The 16,977-nt window shown below is 37.1% G+C and overlaps 1 protein-coding gene across 1 annotated transcript in view; it reads right to left on the minus strand.

Moving 5' to 3' along the window:
- Positions 1–16,977, minus strand: part of TPST1 (tyrosylprotein sulfotransferase 1) — a 106,304-nt gene that overhangs the window by 17,048 nt on the left and 72,279 nt on the right. Inside the window, exon 3 of the mRNA XM_070362383.1 lies at positions 8,727–8,925. Within this exon, the coding sequence (XP_070218484.1) occupies positions 8,727–8,925 (199 nt within the window). The remainder of the gene's footprint in view (positions 1–8,726; positions 8,926–16,977) is intronic.

A 16,977-nucleotide genomic window follows, 5' to 3' on the forward strand; every position in this document is an offset into this window, starting at 1 on the left:
ATGACTGCTGACCATCAGGGTGGTGGTGGCTGTAGGTTAGGTGGCTATGGCAATTTTTAAGAATAAGACAACAATGAAGTCTGCTGCACTGACTCTTCCTTTCATGAACGATTTGTCTGCAGCATACAATACTGTTTGATAGCACTTTACCCACAGAGTAGAACTTCTTTCAAAACTGGAATCAATCCTCTCAAACTCTACTGCTGCTTTATCTACTAAATTTATATGATATTCTAAATCCTTTGTTTTCATTTCAACAATCTTCATAGCATCTTCACCAGTAGTAGATTCTATCTCAAGAAACCACTTTTCTTGCTCATCCAGAAGAAGCACCTCCTCATGAATTAAAGTTTTATCATGAGGTTACCACAATTCAGTCACATCCTCAGGTTCTATTTCTAATTCTAGTTCTCTTGCTGTTTCCACCACATCTGCAGTTACTTCTTCCACTGAAGTCTTGAACCCCTTCAAGTCATCTATGACAGCTGGAATCAACTTCTTCTAAACTCCTGTTAATGTTGATATTTTGATCTCTTCCCATGAATCATGAATGTTCTTAACAGCATCTAGAATGGTGAATCCTTTCTAGGAGGTTTTTAATTTCCTTAGCTCAGCTCCATCAGAGGAATTGCTTTCTATCTAAGATACAGTATTATAAAGGTATTTCTTAAATAAGACTTGAAAGTCAAAATTATTCCTTGACCCATGGGCTTCAGAATGAATGCTGTGTTAGCAGGCATGAAAAAAAAAAAAAACAATCTCATTGTTCATTCCCATCAGATCTCTTGGGTGACCAAGTACATTGTCAGTGAGAAGTAATATTTGGAAAGGAATATTTTGGGCTTCCCTTGTAGCTCAGCTGGTAAAGAATCCACCTGCAATGTGGGAGACCTGGGCTGTTTGCTTTCTTAACATTTGTGTGTTCACTGGAGGAGCACTTTTAATTTCCTTCAAGAGCTTTCCCTTTGCATTCACAACTTGGCTAACTGAAGGTGCATGAAGTCTGGCTTTTGGTCTGTCTCAGCTTTCTACATACTCTCTTCACCAAGCTTAATCATCTCCAACTCTGATGTAAGGTAAGAGGTATATAACTTTTTCTTTCACTTAACACTTAGAGGCCATTGTAGGGTTATAAATTGGCCTAATTTCAATATTGCTATGTCTCAGGAAATAGTGAGGCCCAAGGACAGGGAGAGAGATGGGGGAATCACCAATCAGTAAAGCAATCAGGACACGCAGAACATTTGTCAATTAAGTTCACTGTCTTAAATGGGCATGGCTTGAGGTTCCCAAAACAATCACAACAGTAACATCAAATATCATTGATCACAGATCACAAGAAATATAACAATGCATACACAACAGTGCATTACTATTTCTTTCTGGAGGTTCTGCAGGCACAATGATCAGTATGAATGAAACTGTAATGTCATACAGGCTCTGAATAACACTATCAACAACCTTGATTTAATTTCTAATTGATACTTAAAGGACACTACATTCAACACATGCAAAATACACATTCTTATCACGTGCACATTGTACATTCCCTGAGATAGAACAGATGCAGGACTATAAAACAATTATCAACACAAATTTTGATATGTTGTATCTTCTCTGTCATTCAGTTTAAAATATTTTCTAATATTTCTTATGATTTTTTTTTCTTTGGCTCATTAATTATTCAGAAGTGTGTTAATTTCCAGATTGTTTGGGCTATGACTTCAAATGTTGCCTACAAGAACTTCATATTAGGACACAGTATTTTTGGTCAAAGAAATATTCTTCTTCCTCTGTCTAAGGTTTATTTTTGCTAATAACAATCATTTTATTGAACACCTACTAACTCTCAAGTGCTCAAGATACAAGTGTATATGTGGTCCATGCTTCTAAAAAATCCTTAGTATAAAAGAAGTAGTAAATAATATAAATGATACTATAACTGCAAGAGCAAAGGTAGGCACGAAGAATAGCAGAAGAATCTGTGGCACATAAGAGGCGTCATGTGAGCTGAGTCTTAAAGGACAAAGTTGTAAAATGAAGAAGAGAAGCAAGTTAATCAAGGCAAGAAGAGCAAGTGCAAAGGTACAGGGTTGTTATAAAAATGTGCCAAGAGAACGAAAGGCAGGTAGTGTGGTGTGACTAGAAGGATAAAGAGAGATGAGGTTGAAAAGTAAGACTGAATGCAGCAGACGAAGAATCTTAATGCTGTTTTAAGGATTTCCATTATGGTTATGAAACAGAAGATCTCATTGAAACGATAAGAAAACATCGGATAAACTTTTCTTTAAAGCCATCAAAGAGCAGTGGATGCAAAGAAGCAATGAAGTCTAGATGACTTCCAGAGAAGGATGAGTTCTTCAAAGGTGAGCGAAGAGTCTCTTTCTATCTTGAATCAATTGCTAATCTGCATATAGGTAGGCAGAAAAGCAGGCCTACCAGAGGTGAAAGATTTTGCTGATAAGACAAAAAGAAGCTGAACTTTAAGTGGCAGTGTGAACTGGTATGATGAATTCAATCTAGAAGAGGCCCAGATGCAAAAATAAATCTCTTGGTCTAATAACTATAACCCAAGGGACTTCTGCTGAGTAAGCAGCAGAGGAAGCAGAGAAAGGAGAGAGATCTCCCAAACTTGTGTGGTCCTTAGATTCCAGGGCCCTGCTGCAGCTGCAATCCAGAGGTGAAACAAATTAATTTAAGCTTCAACCCACTCCCTGCCAGCTGCTATTTTTAAAAAGCCAAAGAAATCAGCCTTTCATCCTCAGAACACAGGAAACTGCGGGTTGGGCTAAAGGTCAAATCTCCATAATTTCATTTAAATCTAGAAGTAAATGGACTAAAACTGCTGCTCAGATCCAGCTCAGTCTGACTCAATGAAATGTGAATGATCAGCCAAATACCCCAGCTGCCTGAGAGAGGAAAGAATATGCCCCATCTGGGAAAAATAAAGGAAAAATATTATCTAGGTTACTTCTTTTATAAAAAAGGTCCAGTATGAAACAAACTCTAAAACATGCAAAGAAGTAAATAAGCATAATTCATAATTAAGAAAAAGAGCCAAAAGAAAGACCCATGTATAAGAACTTTAAAATAATTATAAAAATGTTAAAAGAATTCAGAGGAGAAGATGAACAGAATGAGTGAAGAGATGGAGGATTCCAGCAAAGAAACAGAAATTCTAGTTCTGAAAAATAAATTATCTGAAATGAAGTTGTTGGATGGGATTAATAGCAGGTTGGACACAGAAGAAGAAAGGATCAATGAATTCAAACGTAAGTTAATTAAAAGCAAATTAAACCTGAAGCGAGAGACGGCAAAAAGAGGATCAGTGAATCTGGCACTTTTTAGTCAAACTGGCAAAAACTGAAGAGAAAAATCTTATAGCAGTCAAAAACAAAAAATAGGGCTTCCCTGATGGCCCAGCGGTAAAGAATCTGCCTGCCAATGCAAGAGATGTGGATTCAGTCCCTGGGTTGGAAACATCCCCTGTAGAAGCAAATGGTGACCCACTCCAGTATTCTTGCCTGGGAAATCCATGGACAGAGGAGCCTGGCAGGCTACAGTCTATACCATCAAAAAGAGTTGGACACAGCTTAGCAACTAAACAACAACAAATTCTATCAAGTGAACAATGTGTCAGAGAAGTACAGAACTGCTGAACTTTAGTACTCAAAACCAAAAAACAAACAAACAAAAAAAGCTATCACATTCATAAGAATTTTAGTTGACTTCCCATAAAAACAATGACAAGCAATAAAATAACATATTCTGGGTGCTGAAAGTAAAACAAACAAGCAAACAAAACTAAAAAACCTGTCAATCTAGAACTCTACACCAAGCAAAATATTCTCATATAATGAAGGAGAAATAATGACATTTTCAACATGGTTGCATAAAAACAATGAAATGGCTACGCTTACATGAGACGAAGGAGATTTCCAGAGAGAAACATCAGAGATGATGAGACACACTTCATAATGAGAGCTAACTACTTACAAATATATAAAAAGGTATGCTCCTAATGATACAGATTCAAAACACATGAAGCAAAATTGATAGAAATAAAAGAAAAAATTCACATCTTTATCCAAAACTGATAAAATTAGACCCCCCCAAAAGCAATAAGAATTAGAAGATCTGAGCAACACTGTGAAACAATATGACCTAATCAATATTTATAGAATTCTGCAACAATTGCAGAATATACATCCTCTCAAGTGACATGTGAGAACATATGCTGGCCATAAAGCAATTTTCAATATATTTCAAAGGACTGAAACCACACTAGTGTATTCTCTAATTGTAATGGAATTAACTTAGAAACCAACAATAAAAAGTGCATCAAAAAATTTCCAAAGATTTGGTTGAAAAGTACCATTCTAAGAAGTCTGGGCTTTATCCTATAGTACTAGTGGAGCTATTCAAGGTGTACACAAGGGAATAGTATGTTCAGATACATTCAGATTTGAACTTTTAAAAAAAGTAACTGTCATTGAGTATGTTTTTAAATGTAGAAGAATGAATACACTCACATACACAAAGGAGAATAAACCATAATTCATGTGAAAAATGAAGAGAAACTCAAATAAATAAGGTAGCTAAAATAGGAGCTGAGTCAAGATAATTTCAAATATATAATCAAGGGGGCTTGGTGATTAATTAATTACATGTCATCTGCAAAGCTAGGTAATCCTAACTACCTTTGATCACTAGACAAACAGAAATGCTATGATGGAGACAGGAAAAACACAGAGAAGTTTTTGAAAACACAGAGAAGTTTTTGAAAACACAGGTGTGCGGTACAGGCTCTCCCGTTAATGCAAGAACATTGATTCCAACAGCTGTAGCTTCTCTTTTTTTTCAGTGTGTCCTTTTAAAAAAATTTTATTTTAATTAGAGGATAATTACAATATCGTGATGGTATTTGCCATATATTAATATGAACTGGCCACAGGTATACATGTGCCCCTTCCATCCTGAAGCCCCCACCCACTTCCTTCCCTACCCTATCCCTCCAGGATGTCACTGAGCACCAGCTTTGGGTGCCCTTACTGTGTAGTTCAGGAATATAAACCAACTCCCTCTCCCACCTAACTAATATTCAAGTTCCTTTTTGTTTGCTCTGTGGGTTCTATACACTGATACGTGCTTTTCTATTTGACTATTTGTTCTTCCTTAGTACTATCTAATCTGGTCTTCAACTGGATATTCCATTCACACTTGGATTTGCTTTTCAGCTCCCTCTTCAGGTTTAGTAACCAGGTCTGTTACTGCTCTGTTTGGGGCTTGACCCATGTGTCCTGAGGACTCTGCTCCCTGGCTCATAGACAGTGCAAATATAGATAAACACAGCCTAATCTCGCCCCTAGTCTATATTCGTGCTCAGTTTAGAGAATAATCTGTTGAGCTTCTATCAGGGAACAGGTATGGACAATAAATTCATTTTGGACATTGAGTTTGAAGTCCTTGTGAACAACCAGGTGGAGAGATACAGAAAGCTGAAAAAAAAAAATGAGCTTGGGGCTCAAGAAAGAGACCCTAGGAGATACAGATTTATGATAATCAGCAAATAGATTGTAATCAAAGTTACACGAGTGAATGAGCTTTTCAAGGAGACTATAAAACAGAAGTTCTTAATCTGATGGGCTTTAGAGGCATCTATGAATCCATTAAAATTACAGAATACAATTCTCTCTATATATATGTTGTCTTATTTCTCAGACAGGGACCCATAGTTTTATCAGATCTCAAGGTCTATAAATCCAAAAAGATTAAAAACCCACAGGCAAGGAGATTGCTAGAATGTAATCTGGGGAGGGAGACTGCTGGAATGTAACCTAGAGGGCGCTATTTACTGAAATGTGCTACAATTTGGGGATTAGAGACCTCAGTGATGGGAAAGGACATGGAATATGTTAGCATTTCATTTCCAGTTTACCATCTGAGTCAGAGAAGCCATGAAGCACATGATTTTCTACTCAAAATTGAGCAACATGTCTCCAAAACACACTGACTCAGACACCAATACTTCAAGACTATACAAAGTTGCATGAAAAACAATTTTTAGGCCTAGAACTTTGAATTCTATATTCCCAGTCAAAACGTGAATTTTCCCCCTACTCCCATCCCATAAATAAAAGGCATAATCTCCCCAGCCATCTTCTTTCTCTGGAGTCAATCTCATGTCACAGCTGACAAGAGAAGAACAATTTTTAAGCATTACCTTATGAAACTTCACGATCATCAATGCTCGATATATTAGCATCTGAGCTTTTACAGGAAAAAGCCTTGAAAATATATAGCTTTGGAAAATTCCAGGAAACAAGGATGTCGGCTTGTATGCTTTATCACAAAAAGCTCAAAAATGCAACTTTGGTTCATACTTTATCTTTTTATTCCCAAAATTACTTGTTAACTTTAGAGATAGATGGGGTTGGGGAGGGAGGTTTTTTCCAGTGTATACTTTGAAACTCTTCAAAAGCCACAAATGTGTATGAAACAAACTCTCTAGTCACAAGGATTCAAACCACAGCATTCTTCCCTACTTAACCACTTAAGCAAGCCAAGAACAGTCTAACCAGCCAACTCACATGTAGGAAAACTATAATGTCTACTGCTTGGGAAACCTCTAAATATCATTTATACATGTACCTTGGTTTATAAAAACCATTTTAGTATGTACAAAAGCAAAAGCTATGAATTACCAATTACCAAGAGATTAAAAGGGACTATGATAATGGATGCTGGACTGTGTACTGTCTTTAGCAGAACATAATTGACAAAACTTTAACACACATAAAACTTTTTTTAAACTTAGGAAATAGTTTCATAAAAGAATATATGTATGTAGCTAATAATTGGAAATGTTTGATTATATTAATCAATGAAACCTATTAAAATTAGCAAAAATCTAAAATAAAATCACCTATATTATGCTGATAGTTCAAAAGATTAAAAAAACTTTATCAACATATATCATGCACCTTAAAATTTTAGATACTCTGACATAGTTTAATTCCACTTTCATTATTCTAACCTTTAAAAAGAGAACCCATTAAAATACAGTATGTGCAAAGATGTTCATTGTAGCACTGTTTGCCGAAGAGAAAATGATAAACAACAAAAGAAAAACAGTGAAATGAATATATAACATATACTAGGGAAACCTCATTCATTCATTCACTTTTCATTCATTCATTCACTTATTACTGTGTTTCAAAAGGATTTAAAGTGGTTCATATAATGTTATTTATACAACCATGAAAAACTATGTTAAAAAACATGTGCACAATGAGAAAATGCTCATGAATATTAAGTGGAAAGGGTGGGATATAAGATTTTGTGTGTGCAAAAGTAAGATTAAAGGTTATGCAATCTTACCTTTGTTTAACATGTACAGAAGAAAGGAAAATTCATCAAAATACTAACAATGGTATTTGTCTGGGTGGTAACATTACAGGTGAATTTTTTCCTATCTTTTTAATTTTATAAGTTTTATAAGCCGAGCTTATAATTTTATAATAATCCTTATATATATGAAAAATATTAAAAGGATAAAGATAATTTTAAAACAAAAAAATCTGCCTCCTTATATGATGGTTTATAAGAAAACAGCTCATTCCAAATAGCCACTAATGACTTGAAAAAAGAAAACAAAAGTAATATCTAAGAGTAAAAAATCCACATGGAAATCAGCCTCATGAAATATAAGTTAGTCAATTAAAAGTATCAAAAGAAGGACAGAATAAAGAGATGATATAAGATTGTGGGGAGGGGAGAACACTGCATAAAAAGAGAATACCAGAAAAAGAAATTTTAATCTTGAAAATCAAATAGCCTATCAGTGACTTATGCTAACATGTTTGTCTTATTTAAACTGTAGTTTCAAAAAAGACTAAATCTAGAGATTGAAAGTAGAATTGTGGTTGCCAGGGGCTGGAAGAAGGGGGAATGTGTAATGAGTACGTTGTTTCAAATTTGAAAGATGAAAAAAGTCTTTGAGATGGATGGTGGTGACAGCCATACAACAATGCAAATGTACTGAATTGTATACTTATAAATTGTTAAAATGGTAAATTTTGTTATTTGAATTTTACCACAATAAAAAAAAAAGAATACATTAAGATCTGATTTGAGATAGATTATTCAGGTAAGGTATATATTCAGATTTTTTGAGTTTTGAGCTTTTCTCAAATAAGATTATAGAGATGTGAGCATAACTTATTAAAAGATATAGTTGTAGTCATACTTTACTAGCAACTTTCTCTCAGTCAGAGGGTAGTTTATTGTACCTATTTATAATTCTTCTTCTCATGTAGTCAATGCTTAGTTTTCAAATACCAAGAAATCATGCCTCATCTAACCAAAGTAAAGCAGCCATTAGATTCAGAGTAAAAAGAAACTAGAAGTGAGGTCACTAACAATTCTGGTGTTTAGACTAGTTTATGATAATCAGCTAATAGGATAAATCTCTTCAACATAAGCACTATTCTTAGAAATATGGGAAGAAAGAGATTGAAGAATTGTCCCCACAGTCCCTGGAAAGAGCCATAGTTATCCTTAAAATGCAGTGGAAGATTTCTGACGATGAAGCATTTTACAAATAGGATTTTTCTAATTTAAAAAAATTTTCTGATCATAAAAAAAGCAAGAAATAAAACAAAAAACTTTCCCGGACCCAAATTCCATACCCAGTTTTCTCAATTCACTTGGAAGTTCTCACTTACCCTTCTGGTGTTTTCAAGGATTTTGGGATCAGGTTTTCCATAGTTAGGTGGATTGGCATATGGGTCATATCCAAGTTTGGCAAGCATGGGTGCAATCACTGCCATGTCTTGTAAAACATCTGGAGGTATCTTCCCAACCCATTTTGATAGAGCTCCCACATTGACTGGCTTGATGACTTGGTCTGTAGATCTCTCCACTCTGAAAACAATATAATCTGAATAAATATGTATTTAGAATATAAAAAACAGTATTGGAAATTATTTTTGATGACTTTAAAAATTACAAGTCTCTGGATTATAAAGCTATTGAAAAGGAGCACATTTTTCAGGCTTAACATTATTTACTAGACTTTTTTTTTAATGTTCTCAATTTCACAGCAATTATTGGCAGTCTCAGATTTCTAGAAATAGGAAAAAGGGTTAGCTGAAAACATGTGCACAAAATGTATTACTGACACTTTGATTACAACATTCAGAAAAAAAAAAACATAAGATGCTCAGAAAAACAGCTGATCAACTTAGTTGAAATATATAAAAAAAAACACAGGTAAATAAGATGGCTTGATGAAAGATGACCAAAGGGACAGAAAGATGTACACATTATGTGAAAAAGTAAATACAGCAAAATGTTAATTGTAGCTAGTGGATATAATTCTTTCAGTTTTTTGTATGTTTGAAATTCTTCATAATAAAATATTAGGGGGAAAATAGTCAACCACTATCCACTAACAATGCAAAAGATTCCTATGTCTTATTTTTTTGTTGATTTCCTAAAGAACTCTATTTTTTAAGGAAGAAAAGTGCTTTTATGACTTTTGCTATTACAAAATAAATGTGTTCTAAATCTTGACCTAGATATTTACTTTAAGCCTATAGTGATACTATGTTTGATCAAAAACTCATAACATTAGGGCAAAATATAATATAAAAAGACATCTGTATTTAAATTGGATCTGAACTAGCAGATTTAGGCCTAATGACTATCAAATAAAAGTGGCAAAAAAATGCCTAAAAGAGTTTTATATTAATATCATAATACATTAGAAGTCATTCACAGTATTCTGATAAAAGGTTAAAAAAAAACCTTTTCCTTTTTCAATCTCTCACTGAAGATAAACATTATCTAATAAAGAATCCCTCAAAGGGGCTACACTCCTTCAAAAATACACAAGAGAAAATAAAATGATTCTTCCCTGGGATTCTGTGAGGCCACTAAACCCAGGTTTCCTCCCTGTCTTGATGGCCACCTTCTTTTTTCTCTCTCAAAAATTTCTCCAGGACTCCAATGCTCTCTTCACTCTATGCATTTTCCCTGTATGGCTTCATCTCTACGATTTTTTCTTGATATTTTTTTACCTGAGTGAAGAACATCCTAGTATGTCTAGGACAGGTCCAATTTAAATCAACTGCCCCCAGCTTAATGATGAACAGCACATCACACTCACACCCATAAACGTCCAAGTTTGTATGAGACATTATATGGTCACCCTACCCATATACCCTGCACACACCCAAAAACTAAGGTGGTCCAAAACTGAACCCCTCATCTTTTGTTCAAAATCTACTTCTCTTCATATACATCTTATCCTGATAAATGGCACCACCACCTGTCTACCAAGCAAACCCAGAGATCTCAGATGGGACAGGGAGAAAGCAAGATCACTCCCAAATTATTCAAGTGCTGGAGGCTCTATCTTTGAGTAGGAAAATCTCTCCCACTGGTCTTACTGCCACTAACCTTAGTTCATGTCACCATCATTTCTCACCCAGATTACTACAAAAGTCTCCTAATTTCCCTGCATTTAAGTAGCTGGCTTCCCTGTCCAACTATCTTATCCTTCCACTAGAATATAAGGAGGGCAATGTTTTATTAAAAAGGGCTTCCTGGGTGGGTCACTGGTAAATAATCTGCCTGCCAAAGAAGAGAAGTAGGAGATGTGGGTTGGATCCCTGGGTAGGGAAAGTCCCATGGAGAAGGAATTAGCAACCCACTCCAACCCAGTCTGGATAATCCCATGGACAAAGAAACCTGGTGGGCTACAGTCCATTGGGTCACAGAGCTGGACACAACTGAGTGACAATGAACACACATGCATGCAACGGTGTAAATACTCCTACTATGTCATCAACCACAGAGCTGAGAAGAGATGCACAAAAAAGGTTTCTCTATGCTGGGAAAGAATTGAAGGCAGGAGAAGGGGACAACAGAGGACGATATGGTTGGATGGCATCACCAACTCAATGGACATGAATTTGAGCAAGCTCCAGGACAGAGAAGCCGGGCGTGCTGCAGTCCATGGGGTCGCAAAGAGGCAGACATGACTCAGCAATTGAACAACAAACAGCTGAGGCAATCCAGCTCCAACAGACCACTGGATATATAGGGCCACAGTCTCTTATCCAAAATCCTGAAATCCAAAAGGTTTCCAAAACTAAACATTTTCCTGTAACTCATATGGGAGCAAAACCTGAACTGATAAGAACCTATTTATAGTCTTTATTCTTCTTGGAGTAAACAATCAGTCTTTGATGCAGAAATATGTACTTGATTACAGAGTGCTGACCTAGAATGCACAGAGGATGTTATGTGTTACGTACATCAAATGACCTTTCTAGCATCCAAAAATTTCTGAATTCTAAAACACATCTGTGTTAACCAATGAAGTCGTACATAGATAGGGTCTTATATGTCATGATTGGGAAGTTGATTTTATCTTGAAAATGATGGGGAATGATATAAGGGTTTTTATTACCGAACTGACAAGACCAGATTTTATTACAGAACCGACAAGACCAGATCATCCTTATCTGCATTCAATATTGATAACTACGGGAAGAGTACATTGAAGGAAGAGGTAACTGCAGTCAGAAAAACCAGTGAAGACGTTCAACTATATACTGAAAGAACTGAGAAATGATTAAAGCTTCAACTACTGTAAATGGCATAGAGACGGAAAGAAAAGAATCTGCACAGATTTTTTTAAACTGATAAGACAGTGGCCAATTAGATATGGGGAGGAGAGAAAGGAGTCTAGATGAATTCATTTTTGACTTGAAGGACTGAATATACAATGTTATCATTCACTAATAGAGAGATCAATAGACAACATAGAGGGAAAGCTTAAGTATTATTGCTTAGTTTCATTTCAGATGTAGGGAACAAAAGAGAAGAGATAAATTTTTTTAGTAGTCAGGAAGTTTCCAAAAGTCTAAAGGAAAACTAGAGCTGACTAAAAGACTGAAATGTAGTATGTATTCAGTAAAAAAACAGCTATTATTATTCTTGTATCCAGATTGTAGCACTGATTCAGAAGAAAAGTGAAAGTCATTATTTATTATGATTGCATAAATGATTTACAGATAAAGTTCAACCATCTCCTGTCTGACAGACAGAATTCTAAAATGAAAAGGCTTTTTGTTATGTAACCACTGAGTCACAAGCTCCATTGGTAATGAATGCAGTTGTGAGAGAGTCAGTTCCTAGGCAGGTTGATAGGGAGTCTAGGGGTCCCCAAGGAGAGAGGGGTCTGGAATTCTCAAGGAGGAAGAAAGGACAAACTTTTTTCTTTTTCCACATTCCTTAGGATTATATAACAATAATGTATCCTGCCTAAGGACAGTCTTTGGATTCAACCTTCTGTTATCTTAAAATGTTAATTATGGGAGTAGACCTGGTCTTTACAAGGATGTATCTTGCCTGAGGACAGTGTTATCTTAAAATGTAAATTATGGGAGTAGGTCTGATGAGGTCTTTACAACCTCCAGACATTCTTTGGATTCATTGGAGAGTATATAACTTCATTGTTAACACTAGCAAGCGGGTACTCTTTCTACCCCCTTCTGATGCCTATGTCAGAAGCTTTCTCTATCTCCTTTATACTTTAATAAAACTTCATTACACAAAAGCTCCGAGCGATCAAGCCTCGTCTCTGGCCCCGGATTGAATTCTTCTCCTCCGGGGGCCAAGAATCCTGGTGTCTTCGCGTGATTCAACAACAACCTTTCAGTTGCTATGGACTTCTTAAGGGGAAGAACTTGGGAAGGCCTACTGCATAGTGATCAGGTGCTTCTCTTTAAAGGAGCAGTAATGGCATTTTATGTTGTTGAGCATAAAATCCAAATTAAATATTTTTTGAGCCCATTATGTGTCAAGTGTTAGATATTAAGGATGCAAACATGAGGTTATGGCCCTCCTCTCAAGAAGCTCAGAGTCCCTTAAGAGAGATAAACATATACATGATTAATATGCAGCATGATAAATGTGATGTCAGAGGTTAGAAATCATATTATGGGACTGTACATAACAGAACTAGGCCATTCTTCTCCTGGAATGGGACATGAGTCAGCATAAATTACCAACAGCTAGGGCAAATGTCAGCAATCTATGGGTCACAGCCCAAATCCAGTCCTACTGCCCATTTTTATCTGTCCTTCAAGCTAAGAAGGGCTTTATACTTTAAATGCTTTTTTAAAAAATCAAAAGAGTATTTTATAAAATGTGAAAATCATATGGAATTCAGATTTCTAAAGTTTTATTAGAACACAGCCACACTCATTTGTTCACATACTGTCCATGGCTGCTTCTGTGCCATAACGGCAGAGCTGAGTAGCTGAGGTAAAGCCCTGTGGCTGGACCTCCCTGTGGTCACCTAGTGGTTCAGAATCTGCCTGCCAATACAGGGAACACGGGTTTGATCCCTGGTCCAAGATGATTCTACATGCTGCGAGACAACAACTGCTACTAATAGTGTGCCATGCACAAGTACTGAGTCAGCGCTCTGCAGCAAGAGAAGCACTGTAGGGAAAAGCTCACACACCACAACTACAGAGTAGCCCCGGCTTGTCTCATCTCAACTAGAGAAAGCCTGTGCGTGGTAATGAGGACCCAGCGCAGCCAAACATTAAAAAAAGAAAAAAGAAAAAAAAAGACTATACGATTCCCCAGACTTAAAATATTTATTATCCAGCCCTTTGCAGAAAAAATTCATCAACCCCAATCTAAGACTGTACCTTAATGGCACGGAGGGTCTGTGGCGGGTGGTGGTCTCATGATAGCCTTCCTCAAGAAGGACCACATCAACTTTCACACACTTGAGAGCCTGGTACATTAGAGAGCGACACATAAGGAGAGCTAAGGATGTATTTGGAGCAGCTTTTGGGTGGAGAGGGAGATGAAGGAGGAAAGAAACATACTGTTTACTTTGTACTTACCAGATTCAAGAAAGACATTTGTTGTGTGATGAATAGGATAGGGGAAAATAAAATAGAAAATAAATTGAAAAACAAGAGACAGAGTGATCCCAATCCTCCAGGAGGTCACTGCTGGTTGGGGAGCCACACAAACTTCCCACTCTTAAACTCAGAGAATTGCTTTGTAGTTCCAAATCATCCCTTTTGGCTCATTTTTTTTCTCTCTTTCCATGGTTTCTAGGTATTTAGTCTGCCTTTTTTTCTAAGAGGCAGCAAGATGTAATGGTAAGAATGAGGACTTGGAAGTTGGGCCTGAGACACAGTTTGTAACACTGCTCAGAAGTGTTACTTCTGAGCGAACATAGAAGCGAACTATGACCCAAATCTGGCCTGCTTCTTGTTTTACAAATCAAAGTGCTATTGGGACAAAGCCACATCCACTTGTTTCTATACTATCTATGGCTGCTTTTGTGCTGACATCAAAGCTGAACAGTTACGAGAGACATTATATGGCCTATAAAGTCAAAAATGTCCGGTCCTTTACAGAAAAAGTTTGTCATTCTCTGTTCAAAAGGATACAGTTAGGACTTCCTTGGTGGTCCAGTGACTAAGAATCTGCCTGCCAATGTCGGGGACTGGGGTTCAATCCCAGGTTTGGGAAGATTCCAACTAAGCCCGTGTGCTACCACTACTGAAGCCCGTGTGTCTAGACCCTGTGCTCTGTAACAAGAGAAGCCACAGCAAGGAGAAGCCCACACACCGCAACTAGAGAGTAGCCCCTGCTTGCTGCAACTAGAGAAAGCCTGCGCACAGCAATGACAGACCCAGAGCAGCCAAGCATAAATAAATAAAAACATAAATAAATATTTGTAAAAAGAAAACAGTTATTTGAGAGCTATGAACTTCCTCCAAAGAATCGAATTTTCTTCTCCAGACAACAATCTGCAGGCAGGATGGAGTTCACCCAATATCCTTTACTCCTTCAGTCCTTCCAGAAGTTAACTAACACTTAGGCCTGAAGGGTACCTGAGTATAAACTAGTTCTCACTCCCATACCCTCTAGTCTCACAGGGGCCATAAAACAGAGCCTGACAGATATATATTTCAACACCCACATCCCAGGCACAGCACTGCAAGGCAAGGCAAGGTATCTGTGACTCTGGGCAAGGCAAGATATCTATGAATCATACATATTTCAACACCCACATCCCAGGCACAGCACTGCAAGGCAAGGCAAGATATCTGTGAATCTGCAGGTGAGGAGCTTGAAGCAGGAGTCTTAACTGTCCAGGCTCCCCTACTCTGCAGCATTCACAGTGGAAGGCATTCTTCCTCGGGGAATGGAGACAGTGCCAAAGTTTTGAATGACTGAGATGAACATTATTCTCCAAGACACTCATTTTAAAAGCATGGAGCTTCCACGCATCTTAGTTAAACCCTACAGCTAGGCGGGCTGCCAAACCACAGGTCTGAATTATGATATGCAGCAACTACTACAGGAAACCAAATCCTCTGGACTAAAGCATCAGGGCTGGAATGGACATGCAAAACAGAATGGGTAAAAGGGTAACATAATCCACACAGCTAGACTTAATACAGTAAAAAGATGAAACACCATTAAAAGTCATGTTTTCAAAGTCTATTTCACTCTTAGAAAGTGTTCAGGTTATATCTTGTGAAAGTGGATTTTTAAATGTGTACACAACAGAAATTCAATAGCCCTCCCCATCTCAGTCAAAAGCAGCTCGATTCTTCTGGCTGTGCAGGATAACACAAAGTAAAAGTGGAATTGTCTTTTGACTACTCTCTTTCTCTCATACTCCACATCCACTTCATCAGAAAAGCTTGTCAACTATCCTTTAAAATGTATCAAATATGATCACTTCTCATTAATGTCACTGCTACTCCTGATTCAAGCCAACACTGTCTCTTGCCTGGATTTCTATCATATTCTTCTAAGTCTCTCTGCTTCTTTCTTTATGTCTCTGTGGTCTATTCTCATTACACAAGCAGACAGAGCCTTTAAAAATATAAGGTAGATCTTGTCACTCTTCTACTCAAAATCCTGCAAACGCCACCCATTCCCCCACCGCCAATGTCAAGTATTCCGAATCCACATCCTGCAAATGAGAGGGAATCTGAGAAACCACAGAATATTGTTTCATCTTGCCAAATATTCCCTAAAAACAAGAAACCAGATAGCAAAACCAAAACCCCATAACCAACATTTAAAACAAAAGTAGGTAACAAAGTAGCCCCACAAACCCCCAAATGCAAGTGTGGAAACAGCCAGCACAGCCACAATACCTGCATAGAAGCAATGTTTCTGTGGGAGGAAAGAGAGGGAAGCAACATGGCATATGAAAGATAGCCGTACTCTGAAAACCAGAACAGACCAGTCTGAAACATTAAAGTGGAAGGGTTTCACCCAAACCAAAAGATCAGAGTAAGAGGCCCTCGTAAGTTGAGAAAGGGATCAGTAGGCTGGGAAAAATGAATTCTTAAAACCAACCAGCCAAAGGTCCTATCCAAGACAGGGCATCACAATGAAGGGCAACTTCTGGAGAAGAATTAGAATAGGGAGAGAGACAAAGGACTGAGCAAGTTCAGATACCTTTGACAGAGGGGTACAGAGCCAGGAATCTCAGTAAAGCAAGCCATTTAATACTGTACCAAAAAATGAGAAGAGAGTGATCTGTGCAATTGATAAAGATATCCTGAACCATTACTCCTTCTAAAAGTTTAAGAAAATTATTTTTATGTACAAATGAACAACAAGAAAATACAAGACCAAATCTCAAGGTTTTTTTTTATTATAAGGAAAAAAGGAAATAACATCCCTATGGATAAGGAAAAGCAGTCAGAAAGACATGGCCACAAAATATTAAAACTGTAACTTACTATTTTATTTTTTAAAAAAGATTTACTTGGTTGTGCCAGGTCTTAGATGTAGCATGTGGGATCTAGTTCCCTGACCAGGGATTGAAGCCTGGTCCCCATGCAATGGGAGTGTGGTGTCTTAGCCACTGGACCACCAGGGAAGTCTGTAACTTACTAAGTT

The sequence above is a fragment of the Bos mutus genome, chromosome 25 (assembly GCF_027580195.1).
Source record: "Bos mutus isolate GX-2022 chromosome 25, NWIPB_WYAK_1.1, whole genome shotgun sequence".
In the NCBI taxonomy this organism is placed as follows: Eukaryota; Metazoa; Chordata; class Mammalia; order Artiodactyla; family Bovidae; genus Bos; species Bos mutus.